Below are 21,931 nucleotides of genomic sequence, written 5' to 3' on the forward strand. Positions count from 1 at the left end.
ATCCTTACATATATAAAGAGCTGTTACACTCTGTGCCAGTCTTTTTAAAAGAATGATCTAATTTACAGTTTGGATAGTTGCGTATTTTTTATCTACCCAAGAATGTTATAATAGCCATTAAACTCTGGCGTTAAATTACTGTTTTTTTTAAAGTCGAATGCCTAGAGAGAGATGGATGGGATGGGGCCCCCAGCCCCAACCTCTCCTAATCTCCTGAGACATTCACAGGCCAGGGAGGGAAGACTCTCTTTTATACATGTGTACTTATTCTTATTTATGTGTTGCTTATTTGGCCGAGCCATGTCTTAGTTGTGGCATGTGGAGTCTTTTAGTCGTGTGGCATCCAATTCTTGAGTGAGGTTTTCTGTGACACCTGTAAATCTCTTTCCAATGTTTCAGCATAGAGGTAGAGAAAGGACAGGTTTTTTTTTCTTTTAAGTCCAGGGAAACTCGTTTATAGCAAGCAGTTTTAAAGATTTTTGAGTCACTTGAACCATAGGCAATGTGTTTTACATATTTGATTATTTTTAGCTTAATTGTATAAATTTTTTTGCTGTTTTTATTTATTCTAGTTAAAATTTTTTTGTTTTTTTTACTACAACTATAAAATAGTGGCTCTGTTCCTTGTCTTAGAGCCTTGTACAGTCCTTCCTTGAGCCTCTTGAGCCTGTCTTCCCAGCAGTTTGCGCGAGCGCACACACACATACACACACACACACACACCCACCCCCACCCCTGCTGCCCACCGTTCCCCGTAGTGGTTCTGAGTATAGTTTGATGAGTTTATTTTTATAGCGCTGGCTCAGTTAAAAGTGATCTTTCTGTCATCTTTGAAATGAAAATAACAGGGCTTTTTTTCTGTAATTTTTTTCTTTCTCAGAAGTTTTAATTTTTACAAAGTATTCTTACCAAAAAAGTTTTTTCAATAGTAAATTAGAAAGTTTAAGTTGGAAACATTAAAATAAAACAATGATTTTATGTTTCTGTAACTGCTTTGAGTGAGCTTCAGAGCCCTGTGTAGACAGTGTAGCAGGGCACCTGCCGTGCTAGAGTGCTCTTTATTCGCAGCGGCGGAGTAAAAGTCACGCCTTTCTGTGGGAAAGCCGGTAAGTACTGTTCAAACCTGCTCGGTGTTTACTTACACTGTTCTGCCGTTTCTTCACCCGCGAGTAGACGCCCGTGCGTGCTCCGCTTGTGCGCTTGAGCGAGCATGGTCTCACTGGTGTGCTCCCGCTGTGCTCACAGGTGAGCATGGCCTCACTCAAAGATCTGGACCAGAGGCTGTTTGAAAGCTACATTGAGCTGAAGGCAGACCCCATCGTGGGCTCCTTGGAACCTGGCATTTACGCTGGCTACTTCGACTGGAGGGACTGCCTGCCCCCGACAGGTGGGTGGTTTCAGATTACTGGTCTCCAGGTCCATGCATCCTAAGACATGAATATGGATTTGCTTTTCTTGATACATGCTTAAGATGCTTTTCTTTTTGTTCCCATTCTTTTCATATTTAACTAAGAGATTGGCTTGATTTTTAAATCTTTATTAGCTTAAACGCACTTTTTGATAGTTTGGAGATTAGGAGACTTTAAATTATTAGTGCTTAAAATGGCTTAGAGATAACCGTAAATTCCAGAGGATAATTAATTACACCTCAGAGTGTGTGATCACCTCAGTAATGCACACTTGCTTCCTGGGGTGCTTCTTACCTGCATAGAAGCAGTAGGCCTGAGTGCAGTTTTATGCAATGACCTTACGACCTTCATCAAAAAATTTACTTAAGACATTTGGTCGCTTCTATGGAAGACCCAGTTACGGTTGCCAGAGAGGTGAAACATTCAAGGAGAAGGTATGGGAGTAAGATCATCATCATTTAGCAGAGAAAACTCAACTGTGGAAAGATGGCAGATAGTTCCAATATTATCGTGTGATGTCAAATAAATGTCACTTAGATCACTTGGTATTGTATGTTTTAGAAATAACTTGCTCATTGAAAGAAATACATTTTTGATTGATCAGATACTTCTTTCTTTGTATGAAGTACCATGGAATACATAAAGCCAGGCCACCTCCTAACATGTTGGTGTTGCCTGGTGTGAACATGCTTCTGTTCTTACTAGATACCAGGTCTTCGGGGCGCGTGTGCCTGCACCCGTGACCTGCTGGAAAGCTGTGTTACCTTTATTCGTTCAACAATTTGTTGTGATATCCTGTCATTTTTTGTTGTGTGATGCTTTTATTAGATGGTGATAGCATCATTTACTCTTTAAATATTTTTTTTTTATTGTTACTGTTCATATTGTTGTTCAGTCACTTAAGTCGTGTCAGACTCTTTGCAACTCCATGGACTATATAGCACGCCAGGTTTCCTGTACCTCACTATCTTCTAGAGTTTGCTTAGACTCATGTCCATTGAGTTGGTGATGCCATCCAACCGTCTCATCCTCTGTCGCCGTCTTCTCTTCTTGTCCTCAGTCTTTCTAGCATCAGGGTCTTTTCCAGTGAGTCGGCTCTTTGCATCAGGTGGCCAGAGTATGGAAGCTTCAGCTTCAATGTCAGTCCTTCCAATGAATATTCAGGGTTGATTTCCTTTAGGATTGACTGGTTTGATCTTCTTGCCATCCAAGGGACTCTGAAGAGTCTTCTCCAACACCACAGTTTGAAAGCATCAAGCTGTTCATATTAGGGGTAATGATGCAATGATGCCAGAAGTACAAGCTGAGAATCAGAATCATTAAGTTAGTAATGTTTATGTTATTGTAGGTATTTAATTCCTGAAGTCACCATCCATCATTATAGACGTTTGAGCCTTCTGCCTAAAGCTGATCATAGTTGATCTTTCTCCCGTAAGGCCATTCATTGCCTTCCTAAATGCTCCTTCCTATATTACCTTCCTAAAGCTCCCAAATTGTTGAAATTCCCAAAATCGCCTAGCCTAAGAGTTTTGAAAAAGATTGCAGATCAAAAGTTCCAGAGGCTGTTCAGATGACCTTGAGACCAGTGATCCACCCTGGGAATTAGGTTCGTTCAGGTATACATTCTTTGCTGTGTCCAGACTGGATGACAGCTCACACCCCAAATACATCCTTTTACAGTATGTCAAATCCTGTCAGAAACTTGCTTAAAATTTTTGTAGTGTCTTACAGTAAAATCTGCAACGTGGTCAGTACTGACCCATGGCCTCGCCAGCTGCCCACAGCGCACAGGGAAGACTTCCCACATCCTCCCTGCAGGGTCCTCCCTTTGCCCATATGGTCATGAGTCCTTTGTCCTCAGGCATCTGCTCAAGTGTCAAGACCCCAGCCATTTACTCTGCATATGTGATATGGCCACTGGAGGGTAGGCGTGGTGTTTAGATGGATCCTATGGGAATTACATGTGTTTTATGTGCAAGATAATTATCTACGAGGGAGTATCCTGTCCATTGGTTCCCAGCACTGCCCTTTACGTTGGTGGAGCATCTTACAGCCCAGTCCATGAGCTCAGGGGTAGTGATCAGTTATCCAGGGCCGTTGATGACATGCACCTTCTGTGTAAGCTGAGTTCCTGACTTCGCATGAGCAAACCTAACTCCCTGGGTGGATCACTGGTCTCAAGGCGGTCTGTCAACAGCCTCTAGAGCTTTCGATCTGCAGTCTTTTTCAAAACTCTTGGGCTAGGTGACTTTGGGAATTTCAACAGTTGGGAGCTTTAGGAAGGTAATATAGTGGCATATGCCACAGTTCATGTTACATCCCAGTAGCAATTGCGGCAGGGAAATGGGTGAAATTAGATTAGGGGAGATGTCAAGATCCTTATCAGTTCAGGTGACATGTGCCACCATGAAGGTTTATTGGGAGTTTGCACATTCACAAACAAATGATTTGGGCCCTGCTGTACTGAACGCTTGTACCAACAGTTAACCAGTCCCTGGTTCACAAATAAAGGACTTGTTGCACAGCAGGCCCTGCACACCTGTATACACATGCACACTCATGCGCACGCCAAGTGCTTTAACTCCTTGCAGTTTCAGTCATTTGTGTGCCTGTAATGCATGTTCCTCATGTATACTTAGCTCTTAATACTTACTCAGTTCAGTTCAGTCGCTCAGTCGTGTCCGACTCTTTGCGACCCCATGAACCACAGCACGCCAGGCCTCCCTGTCCTTCACCAACTCCTGGAGTTTACTCAGACTCATGTCCATCGAGTCGGTGATGTCATCCAACCATCTCATCTTCTGTTGTCCCCTTCTTCTCCTGCCCTCAATCTTTCCCAGCATCAGGGTCTTTTCAAATGAGTCAGCTCTTCACATCAGGTGGCCAAAGTACTGGAGTTTCAGCTTCAGCATCAGTCCTTCCAATGAACACCCAGGACTGATCTCCTCTAGGATGGACTGGTTGGATCTCCTTGCAGTTCAAGGGACTCTCAAGAGTCTTCTCCAACACCACAGATCAAAAGCATCAATTCTTCGGCACTCGGCTTTCTTTATAGTCCAACTCTCCGATCCATACATGACTACTGGAAAAACCATAGCCTTGACTAGATGGACCTTTGTTGGCAAAGTAATGTCTCTGCTTTTTAATATGCTGTCTAGGTTGGTCATAACTTTCCTTCCAAAGAGTAAGTGTCTTTTAATTTCATGGCTGCAGTCACCATCTGCAGTGATTTTGGAGCCCAGAAATACAAAGTCAGCCACAGTTTCCACTGTTTCCCCATCGATTTGCCATGAAGTGATGGGACCGGATGCCATGATCTTTGTTTTCTGAATGTTGAGCTTTAAGCCAACTTATTACAATTTCCTAAATTTCAGCTGTCTTAAGACAAATCCTCATTCCCTCTGGAGGGTGGGGAAGAGGTGGCCAGGACATCAGGCTCAGAACCCCTTGAGCTCCTGTCACTCTGACTACTCACAGCCTGACAGGTTCCACTTTACAGTCTGGCATGAAATAGCTGTCTGGGCGGCGCCTCAGAGATTCCGCCTGAGGCCCCTGTGTCCTCTCGTGTCTTTCTCACGTCTCCAGCCATCCTGGGGTCCATGGACGTGCTGGCCTTGGTGCTCTGTGGGGTGCTTCCAGACTGGTCCCACCCCTGGGAGAGATGCCCCTTCGCTCATGGGCACGGCTCCTGCTCATCCTGCTCCTGGTTCCTCCCACGCCGCCTCCAGGCGGCCAGGGCCTCTCCTGGTTCCCAGGCCCCACCTGTCCACCAAGCTCCAGTCGTGCAGTGGGAATTCATAGTTCTCAAGTCTCAGCAAACGTGGGTCATGCCTTAGTTTATCTTTCGAGTATTTGCTCTGTGCTTCGGCAGTCATTTTTCTCTGTTATTTTTTGATAGGAAAGTAAATCGTGTGATATTCTAGTTTCCATTAATCTTGTTCACTTTTTAACAAATAGTACACAGTGGATGTTGGCATTTGTTTAATTGAGGTGAGCATTTTAGCGCTTGTGCCCTGTGGAAGCTATGTGCAATCCCTCAGTCATAAGTAATTGCATTTGATTTAAACATGAGTGTCAAGGATACCTGATGTGAGCGCGTTTCTGCCTGGCATCTCTGTGCACAACATACTTGCTATTCAGGGACGGTTGAGGTGCATCTTGCTCAGTCCTTGTGAGGACTCAGGAGGGCAAGGGGGCGGGGCGGACATCGTCAGGCTCTTTGGGTCTTCCCTGCTGCCAGGCGTGGCCTGACTCAGTGTCCAGGTCTGGGGTCCTTCTCTGCCCCTTGCGTCTTCCCAGCCCACGGTGTGAGTGATGATGGATGCAGAGTGACGTCATGGTTACCCGGGGAGCTTTTTGTGCAAATTGAGGTGCTGCTGGCTGTGTGGCATGGAGGCCCGTGGTGCTTTCTTTCAGGTTAGCATCCTCTCCTCGGCATGTGCACACACCACGGCCCCGTCCGTCATTCACGCGCCATTCCTCTGATGCCAAAACCTCTTAGAAATTGTCGATGTCGGTTTCACTTTTCTAAGCTGTGTCTAGTTCTGTTCTCAGTGTGGTTTTGACTGGATCCCCAGCTGAACCTCAGTCTCTTATAGTCATAGAGCAACTTTTCGTTTCTTTAAAGTTGACTGAAGTTTTGAGACCAAGCTGAGCAGCCACAGTAGTTTGACTTTAGTCCTCCAAAAGAATTTCAGTTACCTTAGTATTATCTTTAGAATTTTCATCTCCAATTTCATTTTTCATTTCAGAGCTGAATTTTGCAAATCATATAGCTACCTGTGTATTGCTGTAGTTAGAAATAAATTTTAAAAAAAATTTACTTTCTGACACTGTAGTAATTTTTTTTAAAAATCCAGTTGATCACCTGTTTAATTTTATGTATATATATATCAGGAAAGATTATTCTGGTTAGTTCTGAGTCACTTAACTGGTTGTGTCATTTTTCTGTTATCCTCAGTTATTAAGGGCTCTGAGTATTTGCATTTAATAAGTTTTAGCTCAGTTAAAAATAATCTCATTTACAAGTACACTTGAAAGTTTAAATCTTAAAAACGTATTAAAGAAAAAAAGTAATCTTTCTTTAAATTTTCACTTAAATATTTGTTTTCTATCTAGAACATGTATGTTTACATATATTCGTAAAGGTAAAATATTAATTTAAAATCAACCATTTTTTAATAAGTACTTAACTGATTTTTACCTCAAAATGCTTTCCTGTTAACTGTAGTCATTGGAAGTATCGGGGAAGGGAAGACGTCTCTGTGGTGGATGCTGTGAGTGTGGGGGGCCAGGCGGATGGGGAGGGCAGCCGGCTCATGTGGGATGCAGGGTGCTTCCCTCGGTCACCGTGGATCCGGCGTGCGAAGGCTGAGACCAGTCTGCAGTTGTGCTCTTCATCCTCGCTGATCGCCTATTCCTGCCTGTAAATGCATTTCCACTGCCGTGTGAAGAGTATCTTGATTGCCTGTTGTATGTCTCTTTTTTCCTCAACACTTCTCTTATACTCTTTTGTGATTTAACCAGACCCTTGTATTCCAGTGAGCTAATTGCACTTACCTCAAGTGAAGAACACTGGGGTGGTGGGCAGGCTGCCTGCTATCTGTCTCATCAAATCAGCACCGCCATGGAAACACCCATCTCACTCCTTGTCAAACTGTGCACACCCCTAGGGAGAATGCTTTCCTGGAGCGTGTGGGGAGGTTTACCAAGTGCGAGGACAGCTCCTTGGATCCTCCTAAGGGAGGAGTGGTCGTGTCCCACGTCGGAGGGACTCTCATCCATCGCTGCCTCAGCCTGCACGAAGGAAAGGCAGGAAACACCATTAGAATCTGGGCCCCGGGAACTGGTGAAGGACAGTCCTCTCTCCCGATCTCACACCAATCGCAGGAAAAGACACAGGTGCCAGCAGGCAGGGAAGTGGGGTCTGAGCAAGCCTGGTAGGATAAGACACAGGCGCCAGCAGGCGGGGAAGCGGGGGCTGCGGGAAAGCGGGGGCTGCGGGGTCCGAGCAAGCCCAGCTCTCACCAGCTCCTCCTGCAAGTATCTGCTCTGCCCTCTCGCCGCCTCCCACGGGCCGGGCGGGGAGCAGAGAAGGGCACAGAGCCCGTGCGCTGCCATCCCCCCAGAGGTGGACGAAGGCTCTCCTCCCTCCCACGGGGAAGCCCCACTCGGAACCCAGCAGTGCCGGGAGACACCATTCTCCTTAAGCCCAGTCTACAGCCAGGGCTGGCTCCAGGTGTGCAGGCAAAAGATAAGAGCTGAGTTGAGCAAATAAAAAGTTTGTTTTGTCCCATTAATAAAGAAGAGGAGTTATTTCAGCATCCAAATATTAGTTCTGTTTTTTATAAAATACCCCAGCGGCCATTCAAGGGTCCGTTCACAGCATGTGTCAAACTAGACAGGGGCTCAGCAGTGGCTCCCCCGCACACCCACAGCCTCTCCCTCCCCTCCGGCCCCTCCCCACTGTCCCCAGGCCTCCCTGCATGCCACCTCCATCTCTGTGCCGTAGCCCTCCTGGGTGCCAGTGTAGAGAAAACTGTCCCCAGTACATTTCCTTCACCAGTTGGTTGATCAGTGAGAAACCCCTTGGCATAAATTACTCGAGCCGGAGATGACAGGGAAAACACATCAAGTAAAATACTAATTTGAAGTTTGGTTTTTACCCTAGTAGGTATTTTCAACAGAATATCAGATTGAATTATCCTTTAATTCAGTTAATGTTGAAGAAGAGAATTTTGGGTGATTAAATAAGAAAACAGTTACCAAAAACACCATGTGAACTATTCATTTAGAAGTAATTAGATTATTACAAAATAGGTGTAACCCAAAGGTCTCTGAGTGTCATTTCACCTTTCCAGATTTATTCTGAAGACCGAGCCTTGCAGGATTCTGAGGGCGCCTTTGTGAGCATCACTATTGTTGTCACTAACACATCACTAGTGTTATAACTAACACTGTCTGTTAGACCCTGTGCACATCTGCCCTTGTCTCAGCGTGGGGCCCAAGTGGCAATGCCCGGTGACCTGCCGTTCTTCTGATCATCCTCCACAGGGTTCCTGCGCCCTGCTCACAGGCCAGCCTGCCACCTTACTGATTCTGCTTTAACTGAAAGAGATCCCAGTCACGTGAATTCCACCTTTGAAGAGGCATCCAACTCAGTGGTCTTTCCTGGTGCTGAACTCAGAGTAGTTTTATCAATTTCTTGACTTGTTCTTCCTAATTTCATTTCAAAAATACTGTCAGGAAGATTTTAATAAATTTGTATTTCATCTATTTATAGGAGAAAGGCAGTTTTACATTTTTCAAAGGAGGATGACCCTAGTCAGTCCTCTTTTTTTAAATTGCACTTTCATTATTTAACTTTACTTTTTTCCCAGCCATTTTCCCTTTTTTATAAGCAGTTTACTGCATCACCATCAGTGCTGCAGAACTCTACAGTGCTTTGGACGTTTGGTTGCAGAGTGTCTGCCAGGCATTTTCAGTAAAGCTAAGTGTTGGCTCTGATGGTATTCAATGTGAAATGTATTAACCTTAAAATGACCTATGGCCTACATACTTTAGTCATTGCATGTATTATCTGTTGAAGTATTTATTTTATTGTGTCTTAAACTGATAGCTGTTTGGCACCAGGGTGAATTAATGTGCTGTTGTGCAAAAGGTCATTGTTTGAACTTATTTTGGACATTCCTAGAGGTTGATCACAGCAGAACAGGGAAGCGCAGAGCTGACTTCGTGGCGGCTTCAGCAGCCCTGAGCTCACGGCCAGTCCCCTGCCCTCTCTGGATGAAGGGTCATTTCATCCACACACGAATCAGATAAGGATGATGTCTTTGAAAACACTGTCCCAATACTATTACCAGATCTGGAAAAAAATGTAACAATCCATTAATTTTATCAGATATCCAGTTGGAATAGGAAAGAACCTTTTGTATTCTATTACAGGTTAATCACTAAAGGGATGGTGCCTGTAAGCTTAGATTGTACGTGGCTCATCTCTGGGAATTTTGCCTCGGGTCATGAGCATCGAGCTAGTAAAATGCTTTGGTTTAGCTCACAGAAAGCCTCCCGACCAGGCCCCCGTGAATGGCTACAGGGAGGAATTCACACATGCCCTCTGGAGGCTGATGGAAACAGGGACGTGTTTGGCTTTGCCCTCTCCCTTTTCAGTGTAGAAGGAGCCTGAGTCCTGACTCAGGCAAGAAGGCTCTTTGGGGCACGAGCCCACCCTCCTCTTGTTTGCCAGCTTTCCGAATTCAGCTGCGTTCCTTGTCCTGACAGCTCACCTCTCAGTTACTGGCCTGTTTTGCAGCAAGCAGTCTGAGCTTAGACTCCGGAACACAGTCAGTGTCCAGAATTTTCATAAATGTTGTTTAGACAGTTCGGTCAGATCAGGGCTCCTGTCAGGGTCTATGTGTTGCTTTTACTCGCGTGTCTCTGAAGTAATTTTTCCCTTCTCTAGGGCCTTTTCAATCCTAAAGGAAATCAGTCCTGAATAGTCATTGGAAGGACTGATGCTGAAGCTGAAACTCTTAATACTCTGGCTACCCTGATTCAAAGAACTGACTCGCTGGAAAATACCCTGATGCTGGGAAAGATTGAAGGCAGGAAGAAAAGGGGGTGACACAGAGGTTGAGATGATCAGATGGCATCACCAACTTGATGGACGTGAGTTTGAGCAAGCTCCGTGAGCTAGTGATGGACAGGGAAGCCTGGCGTGCTGCAGTCTATGGGGTCGCAAAGAGTCGGACACGACTGAGTGATTGAACTGACTGATGGCCCTCTCTTCAGCTTATTTGTTGAATAAATCAGACGGTTCTGTAGATACTCTCATTTTCTGGAGTTTTCATATTGTTTCCTCCTTGTGTCATCTGCCATGTTTCTCTGCCCCTTGTGTTTCCGAACTTATGATTAATGAAGCTTTATCAGTTTCAGTCTTGATTTTAATTTGGATTTTGTCACCAGGACGTCCGTAATGTTTGATTGTTCCCCTCTTTGTGATGTTAAGATTGAAAACTGGATTCAGGTGTTATCAGCTCGCTTTACCCTTTAAAACTGTCAAGCTTTTCATCAGTAGCTTTAGCACCATTGGTAATTGTTGCCATGATCTTTTATCTCCTAGTTGTTGTTCAGTCGCTAAGTTGTGTCCGACTCTTTGCGACCCCAGGGACTGCGGCACACCAGGCTTCCCAGTCCTTCACAATCTCCCGGAGTTTGCTCAAGCTCATGTCCATTGAGTTGGTGATGCTATCCAACCATCTCATCCTCTGTTATCCTCTTCTCCTCCTGCCTTCAGTCTTTCCCAGTATCAGGGTCTTTTCCAGTGAGTCGTCTCTTCTCGTCAGGTGGCCAAAGTATTGGCCTTATTTCCTTAGAGGTTGCAAACTAATGATTGGTAACTGGAGCATGAAATTAAAAAATAAAAAATTTCATCAACGATTTGGTTATTCTGAAGTCCAGTTCATACAGGAAAGGCTGGATAAAACTTGATTTTACTCTCTAGTTTTCAGAATGAGTTGGTTCCCTCACCATTTTTATTTAAAAGGTAATGAAGATGTTTTCTAATTATCATGGCTTGAGCATATTTTTCTAACTCAGCTTGAGCATATTTAATTGAGTGTCAATTCATTATCATAGTAATCAAACTGTTCCCTCTCTGGCTGGGAGTCTTTCCACAGGGGCTCCAGGCCTGCCTGCTCTCTGTGTCCAGGGGCCACACCCACTGAGTCCCTTCTCTCCTCAGACGTGCAGCCGGCCATCAGTCGGGTATGAAATGATACGAAATACGGAAAAACTTCCCTCTGTCAAATTTGTTTTATTCTTTCCACGTATGTGTCTGTCCTCCCTAGATCCCCCCTTGCCTTTTGTAATCCCTTTTGCTCTCGTTAAACCGCACCCAGAAGTCCTGCACGATTGGACAAGCACTGCGTTCCCTTTGGTTTCTTGCGTCTCAGCAGTACCATCGCTTCTCTTCAGTCCCATCAGCTGGCCCATTCCTTAACCACATGATCCTGCCAGGCTGTGTCCCCTCTGGTGTTCGGGAAACAGCGTGGACATCTCGTAATTGTGAGTCTGCAGAACTTCCGTTTCTAGGTCCTGTGAACAGTATCCGAGGTTTTTTCACTCACTTCACCTGATTTTGTCTAATTATGACCAAGAGTCTTTTTCTAAAACTTGTGTGCGCCATGGGAGATGGCGGGGGGGCCTCGTGCACACCCTGCTGCTGGGGCGCTCCTTTCTGCTCCCAGCTACCTGTCATCCCCGGCGACCTTGGCTGCCGGGAGCTCAGTGCTCACTCCGAACTCACAGGTGTGCGTCTGCACACGGTTCTGGGTGAGGAGTTTGAAAGGGCACCAAAGGGTCTGCCCCGGCTCTGGTCTCCAGCTCAGCGCACGACCTGGAGGCTGGTGGAGGCCGTGGCCCAGCATGCTAAGCCGACAGCGGTGCTGGCCCCTCCATTTGTCCACAAGCCCAGCCCGCGAGCAGGCAGGCACCCCACGCGTCCACGGGGTGGACACTGCGGCTTGGCCCAGGAGGCACTGGCCCGTCATTGAGCAAGTCTGGCCTGGCTGTTGGAGCCACGCTGTCTGCACTCGGATTCCTCCTCAGAACCAGAGGCGTGCCCCTGTCCTCCTGGCGCTGCACAGCACTGGTCCCCGTGCCCAGCGTCGGGTGCGGGTTCCCTCGGAGTGCTGGAGTGCCCCTGGATTTGGGGGCACGGGGTGCCTGAGGGGCATGGTAAGACAACAGCTCCAAATTGTTGCTTTCACCTGAAAACGGTGGCAAACGCTCACTTTCCCAGTTGTTGAAAACATGCACCACAATGGAAAGGTGAGGTTCAGGTGATTCCAGTTGTTCTATTTTGACTTCTTAACATCAAGTGTTTTAATAAATTAGTGGTTAACAGACTCTAAAGGACTGAAGTCACAGTAGTCAAACTGAGGATAGACTGTGTCTAACGGAAACCCAGGAAGCGTCTTTGTGCTCAGGGCAGATACCCGAGGACGGCGCACGGGCGTGTGTGTGTCTGTGTGTGCACATGGTCTCCTCTCCTTACTGACAGTCATTGTTAATGACATTATGTAGTTGTTACCCCTCCCCCAGGACTAGTGAGCCTTGTCAGCACACGACTTCCGCCTCCCAAGACGGCTTGCCTCCAACCGTGGTGCAGGCGTTTTGATTTCAAAGGGAGCAGGGGACATTACAGAACAGCCATGGGTAGACAGGTCTGAAGACTCGGTGTAGAAAGGGTAGAGAGACGTTAAGGACACAACTTTTTTCATCCTTCCATATTCACTTCCACTGCCTGCCTGGAAGTTCTCTCACCTACCTTCCTGAACTTTCTGTTTTGAACTTCACATTTCCCTTTGGTTTCTGGAATGGGGTGGGTCAGTCAGGGCCCCCAGTTGCTGTCTTCTAGGCAGAGCTGCTCTTCTCTGTGCTGGAACAGCGGTGACTGTTCGGAGGGTTTGCTGTGAACCCCAGGATGTGTAGTGTCATTTAAGTTGTGCATCCATGAACCTTCCCCACCGTGGGCTGGGGGAGAACGGCCCCGAGCCTCTGCTATGCTTAGCCTCAACGCTCCCACCCGCTCAGGTCTCTTGCGGGGCGTGCTCAGGGACGCCTTTTCACCCTCGCTTGGCATTTCCGGCCCTTCCTCCACTGCAAGAGCAGCCTTTGCAACCTGGCCCAGAGTCTTGTGCACCTGGGGAGTGTCGTTACCTGAGTGTACTGCACACTCGGAAACTGCCAAGTTCACTGGTTCCAGCAGAGCATGCACACCTGCCAGATCTTGTGAGAACACCAAACCACGGCACGATCTTTGGATGTTTCACCTCCTCTGGCCTGTCACAGCCAGACCAGAAATGCCAGCTCTCTGTGTCTCTCCCAACACCAGGTGAACTTTCATGACCATCTTGTCTTAATAATGAGCCAAGAAAGCCAACCCCTGGCTATTCTGAGTATAGCTTAACAGTTAGCCATTTGGATGGCCCTTTATTCTGCACATTCTGGTGGAAAACTTCTGTGTGTTTTAAAGCAGCGTCTTGAGAATTTCCTGGAAGCCCATGACAGAAAGGAAATTTCCAGGCTGGCCTCCCTCCCTGAAGCCGAGGACGTGTGGCTGACAGAAGCTGGACTGCCCTGTGGCTCCGGCAGCCCCCCGTCTCTGCCACTCGTGGGACAGCGGGACTCCCACGGCTGCAGGGCAGGTGTCCTCCACAGGAGCAAATGGAAGAGACTGTGAATAAAACCTTCATGTTGTGCAGGAGGGTACTTGAGTATGAGTTTTCTTTTGGATCATTTTACTTCAATTCTCTGTTAATATCTCATACTAGTAATCAAAATGTTTGAGTGACAGCCAGAGTATATTCCCAAGCATGATATATTTGAAAATGCAGTTTTCAGCTTTGCAGCTGCTTTCACTTCTGACTGCAAACGCTGTGTCAGCCTGTGATTGCAGTAGTAAGGGCCTGAGGTTGTGCGTGGAGTCATGTCACTGAGCGAGTTTGTGTATTGAAGGAGATGATGGTAGGCTTTGTGAAACCACAGAGGCACTTTCAGGGACTTCAGACGTGATGGAAACGAAAGGCACGCGCCTTCTTGTATTGCACAGTTGGGTTGTGTTAGTGAAAAGAAAAATTGGTGTGCATTCTTAGACTTTTCTCTTTTTTCCTCTGTGCTGTGACTTTTTTATCTTATGCTAAGGAAAATAGGTGTGGAAATCCTTTTTTTTTTTTTTTTAACTAGAGCAAGTGCTCCTTTTGGACACATTGATGGGTCCATATCCACCTGGATGGCATGTAGACTGCTGCTGATGTGGTTTGGGATGCAGGGTCGCTCTGCCTTCCCCGGGAGAAGGCTGGCAGAGGCAGCGGTGCGCTTGGCGGGGGCCCACTCCCTCCCAGGACGTCCCCGAGGGGAGCAAACGTCTCTGCACCAGCAGACAGCGTCTCCACTGCAGCTGTGAAGTAACTGGAAGCCAGAGACCAGTTAGCGCCCACAGCATGAAGTGGTCATGTGAGCGTGGCGCGCTCATCCAGGCAGGGAGACGTGCCCCACCCGAGGCCAGGCCCAGACGTTGAGTAGAGCCCAAAGGGCGGCACGCTGCTGTGCGCTCCCTCCTCTGCTGGGGGTGCGGGCAGTCTGCGTGGGGAGGCGCGGGCAGGCAGGGCCGCCTCCCAGTCCTGGGCCGACAGGGACAAGGTGCAGGAGCACCTGTGGAGAGCAGGCTGCCGTGTCTCCCTTGGGATGCTGGTACGTGTGTGTGCGGGAAACAGGATATACATGCTTTCCCATGTGAGAGTTCTGTTTAATTGGAAAAGGGGACAACTCCTACTTGCAGACTTAGAAACCTTAACAGCAGAGCATCACAGTTAGCCAGGATGACCATGGGCGCTGTTTCCAAGCTCACATCTTGCGGTGGCGCTTTGCAGGCTCTCAGCTCTGATAGCCGCAAGGTCCAGGTCTGCACTGCGACTGGCCACGCCTGCAGCCCCTCCTCACAGTTATACTTCTCCGTGTGCTGACTCCAGAGATCCCTTCTGATATACATGAAGACGAAGCTCCAGGTTAACTCTTGGCTTTCATGTTTTTCTGCCTTTGATTTTATTACAACTCCTCTCTTCTTGATTCCAAGGCCTTTTCTTTGGATTAATAGCAGAAGCTTGGCCTAGCTGGACCTTGCTGCTTACACTGTGGGTGGAACCTGGTCCTGAGAGTGGACGCTCCGTGCTCTGCTCACCATGCCGGCTCCAGCGTTGGAAGCAGAGCTGCGCAGGGCCAGGCCACCTGCAGCGCCACACACGTGTGCCCTCGGCCGCGGCCACGGCTTAGACAGTGGGGCTGCCGTCCTGAACCAGGCTGTCAGGCTCCAGAGCCGTGGTCTGCAGTCCGGCTTCCCTCACAAGCTTTTATTAGTTTGATTTCCTTTGAGGTCATTCTTGTTGAGGGCTGGGGCCGGGCTCCTAGAGATTGTGAAATCTGAAGATTCTACAGACCTTTATGAGGTATATAGATAACTGTAACACCTCACAGGGTGAAACAAACACATTTGCATATGTAGGATGAGTTCTGTTTTCTTGTCACCTTTATATTTTTTATTTTTATTTGAAGGGTAATTGCTTTATAATGTTGTGTTGGTCTCTGCCATGCAGCAATGTGAATCAGCCATAAATACACATTGTATCCCTTGCCACTTGCGCCTCCCTCCCACCCAGCGCGCGGAGGGAGGTTGTCCCCGAGCTGAGCTCGGGTTGCACAGCGATCCCCGATGGCTGTCACACGTGGTCGTGTTTACACGCCAGTGCTACTCTCTCGACTCGTCCCACCCTGCCCGCACTCCGCCCTGTCCACAAGTCTGTTCTCCATGTCTGCGTCTCTGTTCCCGCCCTGCAAATAGACTCGTCAGTACCATTTTTCTAGATTCCGTATTTATGCAGTAATATACAGTATCTTTTTATTTTACGTCACTCTGTGTGACAGGCTTTCGGTTCGTCCAGCTGATTCATTCATTTTTACTTTTCTAATTGAAGTTGCCTTCTAATGAAAACATTTTTTTCCTGCCAAAAGAAGAAATTGAAACAAATAAAATTGATTTATATTAATATTAATTAAATTTTTATACCTTTAAATCTAAAATTCAGTATCAGTTTTGAATGTTGAAACTGATACTTCATGCTAAATGTATCGTGTTCTATAATATTTTAGGTTAGAATAAGTTCACAGACTATTTTACACATCAGATTCTGACTTTGAAATCGGAGAGATTGTGACTCCCTTGCCTGTATTAGAATCTTCAAAGGTAAAGTTTGTCTCTGAAGTTTATGAAAGGTAAACTCTTATGAATATAAATCCTCTTAGAAATGGAAAAAGTAAGCCATGAAATAAATTTACTATTATTTTCATGGGTGGTGATATTTTATTTTCTGTTTTCATAGGACGAAGTTTTCCTATTCATATTTAAAAACTAGGAGATATATTCAGTTCAGTTGTTCAGTCGTGTCCGACTCTTTGCAACCCCATGGACTGCAGCACGCCAGGTCTCCCTGTCCATCACCAACTCCCGGAGTTTACTCAGACTCATGTCCATTGAGTCAGAGATGCCATCCAACCATCTCATCCTCTGTCGTCCCCTTCTCCTCCCGCCTTCAATCTTTCCCAGCATCAGGGTCTTTTCAAATGAGTCAGTTCTTCGCATCAGGTAGCCAAAGTATTGGAGTTTCAGCTTCAACATCAGTCCTTCCAATGAACATTCAGGACTGATTTCCTTTAGGATTGACTGGTTGAATCTCCTTGCAGTCCAAGGGACTCTCAAGAGTCTTCTGCAACACCATAGTTCAAAAGCATCAGTTCTTCGGCACTCAGCTTTCTTTATGATCCAACTCTCACATCCATACATGACTACTGGAAAAACCATAGCCTTGACTAGATGGACCTTTGTTGGCAAAGTAATGTCTCTGCCTTTTAATAGCCTGTCTTGGTTGGTCATAACTTTCCTTCCCAAGAGTAAGCGTCTTTTAATTTCATGGCTGCAGTCACCATCTGCAGTGATTTTGGAGCCCCAAAAAATAAAGTCTGCCACTGTTTCCCCATCTATTTGCCATGAAGTGATGGGACTGGATCCCATGATCTTTGTTTTCTGAATGTTGAGCTTTAAGCCAACTTTTTCACTCTCCTCTTTGACTTTCATCAAGAGGCTCTTTAGTTCTTCTTTGTTTTCTGCCATAAGGGTGGTGTCATCTGCATATCTGAGGTTATTGATATTTCTCCTGGCAATCTTGATTCCAGCTTGTGCTTCCTCCAGCCCAGCATTTCTCATGATGTACTCTGCACATAAGTCAAATAAGAAGGGTGACTTATTTACAGCCTCGTACATACAGCCTTGATGTACTCCTTTTCCTATTTGGAACCAGTCTTGTTCCATGTTCAGTTCTAACTGTTACTTCCTGACCTGTATACAGATTTCTGAAGAGGCGGGTCAGGTGGTCTGGTATTCCCATCTCTTTCAGAATTTTCCAGAGTTTATTGTGATCCACACAGTCAAAGGCTTTAGCATAGTCAATAAAGCAGAAATAGATGTTTTTCTGGAACTCTCTTGCTTTTTTGATGATCCAGCAGATGTTGGCAATTTGATCTCTGGTTCCTCTGCCTTTTCTAAAACCAGTTTGAACATCTGGAAGTTCACAGTTCACATATTGTTGAAGCCTGGCTTGGAGAATTTTGAGCATTACTTTGCTAGCATGTGAGATGAGTCCAATTGTGTGATAGTTTGAGCATTCTTTGGCATTGCCTTTCTTAGGGATTGGAATGAAAACTGACCTTTTCCAGTCCTATGGCCACTGCTGAGTTTTCCAAATTTTCTGGCATATTGAGTGCAGCACTTTCACAGCATCATCTTTCAGGATTTGAAATAGCTCACCTGGAATTCCATCACCTCCACTAGCTTTGTTCGTAGTGATACTTCCTAAGGCCCACTTGACTTCACATTCCAGGGTGTCTGACTCTAGGTGAGTGATCACACCATCGTGGTTATCTGGGTCGTGAAGATGTTTTTTGTACAGTTCTTCTGCGTATTCCTACCACCTCTTCTTAATATCTTCTGCTTCTGTCAGGTCCATACCATTTCTGTCCTTTATTGAGCCCATCTTTGCATGAAATGTTCCCTTGGTATCTCAGATTTTCTTAAAGAGATCTTTAGTCTTTCCCATTCTGTTCCTTTCCTCTATTTCTTTGCCTTGATCACTGAGGAAGGCTTTCTTATCTCTCCTTGCTATTCTTTGGAACTCTGCGTTCAAATGGGTATATCTTTCCATTTCTCCTTTGCTTTTGGCTTCTCTTCTTTTCACAGCTATTTATAAGGCCTCCTCAGACAGCCATTTTGCTTTTTTGCATTTCTTTTTCTTGCAGATGGTCTTGCTCCCTGTCTCCTGTACAACGTCACAAACCTCCGTCCATAGTTCATCAGGCACTCTATCAGATCTAGTCCCTTAAATCTATTTCTCACTTCCACTGTACGATCGTTAGGGATTTGATTTAGGTCATACCTGAATGGTCTAGTGGTTTTCCCTACTTTCTTCAGTTTAAGTCTGAATTTGGCAATAAGGAGTTCATGATCTGAGATATATTAATTAAAGCCCATAAAAAAGGATTCTGAGAAAGAAAATAGAAAAATGTAGAGACCTGTTTGTTCATTCATATACTACATATGAAATGGGTCCTTTTGACCCCAAGCATTCATTTACAAATCCCAGATATGTCCAGAAAGAGTGAATTAAACATAAAGACCTGGACCTGAAGCTGTTCTTTGCTCCAGCACAAGTGGTTTTGCTGCAGAAGTTTTAAGCCTTTCTAACTGACAGTGTTGATGCCGTTTCTGGTTGCCTTTAATAGGCTGTAATTTCAATAATGTGTCTTCACACTGTAATTGAATAGTTGATTTACTTGAAAAGAAATACCCCAAAGTTCTTTCATGTAGTGTTTCAGTTTGACCAAAAAAAAAAGTACATTGTGGGATATTTATAGTATTTTTCAATCTATTTTTATCTGTAGACTAGGACTGGTAACTGATTTAGGGCACAAGGGTTAAAAACAGGAAATGTGGTTTATAAAGTAGGCAGTCTCTCCAGAGTTTCCAGAGTCAGACTTTTATTACTGAGTGCAGTGTTTCAGAACAACAAGAGGCAGGATGCCTGAGACCAGCCGTGTGTGGAGGATTTAGCAGGAAGTGCCTTGGAGGAAAGCTGGGTGTTGGGGGGGGAGGACCAGTGTCTTCTGTACCTGCAGTGTCTCTGTCCACCTCTCGCTCAGACACTTTATTCTGTCGGTCTAAGTCTTGTATAACAAAGTAAATTTCCTTTGACCTTTGCATTTTGCTTGAATTTTTCTTACAGTGTTTTGATGGAAAGTTTTGTCATCATCATAGTTGAGAAGCGTATATTATGGTTTTTATTCATTATAGTAAGTAGAGAATCCAAGTAGAAAGTAAAAAAGCCTGAGGAAGTGGGGGTTTAATTTTGAGTGGCCTTTTCAATTTCAAGTTGGCAGAATGGATCAAAATCTTTGACTCAGCAATTTCACTTCTGGAAGGTATCTGAGTAAATTATTCTATGAGAGTGTAAGGACCGGTAGCCTCGTGGTGGTGTTGATGATGTTGTATACTGAAAGGTAGTGTGACTGCTGAGTAGTAGGGTAAGTTATGAGTGAGTAGAAGTAATGAAACAACGTAGAATAAATAAGATGAGTAAATTACGGCACATCCATGCTAAAAAACCCTCAGCAGCCAGTAAAGATAAGGTCAGTGTGTGCACACCAGCACGGAAGAGTGCACGGACATCAGGGAAAGAAGCAAGCGAGACTCAGGAATGAGCACTGTCATCTTACTTTTTAGGAAAAAAAATTATATTCGTAGGAAAAGATCTAGACACACCATGCTAGGGAGAAAGATAAAGGGGAAGCTTACTGGACTTTTATTTGTTATTAGGAAAACTTACAATTCTTTTTCTTCTTTTCAGTGTGCATTTAATATTTTCAAAACAAGAATATAGTCTTGATCAATCCAAAGTTTTCACTATTCTGGTCTTTAATGTGGATACTCTCTAGAGAGGACTGCCTAGCCACTTGTCCAAATTATTATAGGAAGACTCAAGTCTGCCTATATAGCACTGTTGAACTGAATAGACAGTTTCCCATTTGTCCAAATTATCATAGGAAAACTCGAGTCTGCCTGTATAACACTTTTTAATTGGAAAAAGCAGTGTCCCATATTTCGAGGAGAAAACCCGAAGCTTCATTCAGTGTGTGCCCCGGTGCACCTGTGTTTCAGGCTGTCGCTGGGTGTCGTTCCTGAGGGAGGCACAGAAGGGCTCTGCTTGCTTTTCCGCTGGCAGGGCCCGTTTCTCCACAGACAGCGCTGAGGGGTCTTGTCAAGCAGAAGCGCCGTTTTACTGCTGCGAGCGGTTCTGTTCCTGGAGCCTGCTTTCTGAGGGCTGCTTCCGAGACCCCTTAAGGCTCTCTCCTGTGGGGGGACATGGGGGGTGTGTAGCCCTGTGAGGAGGGGGCTTTGTTTTTTGTGAGTTTGTTCTTGAGGCCACTCCCCTGTCCCCAGCACGTGGATCAGAGTCTGGCAGGTAACAGTAATAGGCATTCAGTAAAAATTCTGCTAGTTATTCCAAAATGGTGTCCTCCCTGTTTGATTAAAACAGGAAACCAATAAATACAGCTAGAAGAGAGACTTCTTTTCCACTTTGATGTATGAAAAACAAGACCTTCATTGTTGGCAAAGATGCTCTGAGGTCCAGGCCCCCGTGTGAGAAGCCCCTCCTGCGGGGGGCCCGGGGACTCTTGCCCAGAAGAGCTGGGCTCTGCCGCTCCGTGGGGAATTCCCGCCTCGCCACTGGGCGCGCTGCTCAGCGACAGTCTGGACTGGTGCTGTGTGGGTGGGGACACTTCTCTCGTCAAATACCATGACACACTCTGATTCCACGTTCGGAGTTGAGGAGGCAAGATTGTAAATACTCAGAAGCTCTTTTCATTCTGTGTCTGAAGAACATGGAAAGTCGTGGGCGTTCATCTAAGAGCAACCTTCTTACAAACAACACCGACTGCCGCATCACAACAGAGCGGTGCTTGCTCTGCCTTCCTGTGTGCGTGCCCGCCTGCTCGAGGCCCGTGAGGTTGGCATTCATGAGCCGCTCTGCTGGGCCGACCCCAGAGCCAGCACCCATCCCGAGTGTTCACAGTTCTAGGAGGCGGGCGTCTTCTAGGTACCTGGCATAGTGAGCGTCAGGCCGTGTTGATGTTCTGTTCTTTGGAGCAGGCCGTTTGCTCAGGGATACAGCTGGTAAAATCAGGCTGAAAACAGATGTATTTAGCCTCAGCAGTATTGTATTCTGCTGTACTTTCTTTATTCAAGTTATATTTTCCAAATGGATCCTGAAAACTTACTTCAGAAGGCTCTCTTTGTTTTCTTAAATCCTGTGAAAGGGGAGAGACTTGCTTTAGCAGACATCCCCTTCACACAGACACCCAGCGTTGACCCTCTTTGTGGATACTGCAGAATCCTGCCTGTGCTTTTTCTCTCACATTTGTTCACTCACGCGTTCACTTTTCAACCTAAGAGGACTCAGCCCTGGGAGCGTCATCGTGAGTAAGCACATGCTGCCTTTGCTCTCTTGTTTCTTACGCGTAAACATTCTTGAGCTGCCGCCCAGCCTGAGTGGTGGGTGTGAGGCCCCAGAGGTGCAGTGAAGGGGGCAAGCCCCATGCCCACGGAGCTGACAGTCCAGCAGGGAGACGGCGTCAGCCAACTTGGCCGGGGGGCCTGGCGGAGCCTGCGTGCCGGCCCGGCCGCACTGGGGAGAGCTCCCTGCCTCGCTGTCCTCTGAGAGATGCCCCATGTGGAGCAGGCAGCACCTCTGCTGCAGCCCCAGGCAGCCCACCAGTCAGGGCCATCCAGGAGCTCCGCGGAGGCCTGAGGTCAGGGCCGGCTGCGGTTCTCCTTCACTGAGCCCATCTCCCCGATGTCA

The 21,931-nt window shown here is 46.3% G+C and overlaps 1 protein-coding gene across 4 annotated transcripts in view; it reads left to right on the forward strand.

The window, feature by feature from the left end:
- The window catches only part of EXOC2 (exocyst complex component 2), a 120,637-nt gene that overhangs the window by 87,295 nt on the left and 11,411 nt on the right, over positions 1 to 21,931 (forward strand). For 3 of the 4 annotated variants that reach the window (XM_065913309.1, XM_065913310.1, XM_065913312.1), the window contains exon 23: positions 1,246 to 1,387. The exons of the other annotated variant lie outside the window; for it this stretch is intronic. In XM_065913309.1, the coding sequence (XP_065769381.1) occupies positions 1,246 to 1,387 (142 nt within the window). The remainder of the gene's footprint in view (positions 1 to 1,245; positions 1,388 to 21,931) is intronic. 4 annotated transcript variants of the gene reach the window in all.

The sequence above is a fragment of the Muntiacus reevesi genome, chromosome 20 (genome assembly GCF_963930625.1).
Source record: "Muntiacus reevesi chromosome 20, mMunRee1.1, whole genome shotgun sequence".
Taxonomy (NCBI): domain Eukaryota; kingdom Metazoa; phylum Chordata; class Mammalia; order Artiodactyla; family Cervidae; genus Muntiacus; species Muntiacus reevesi.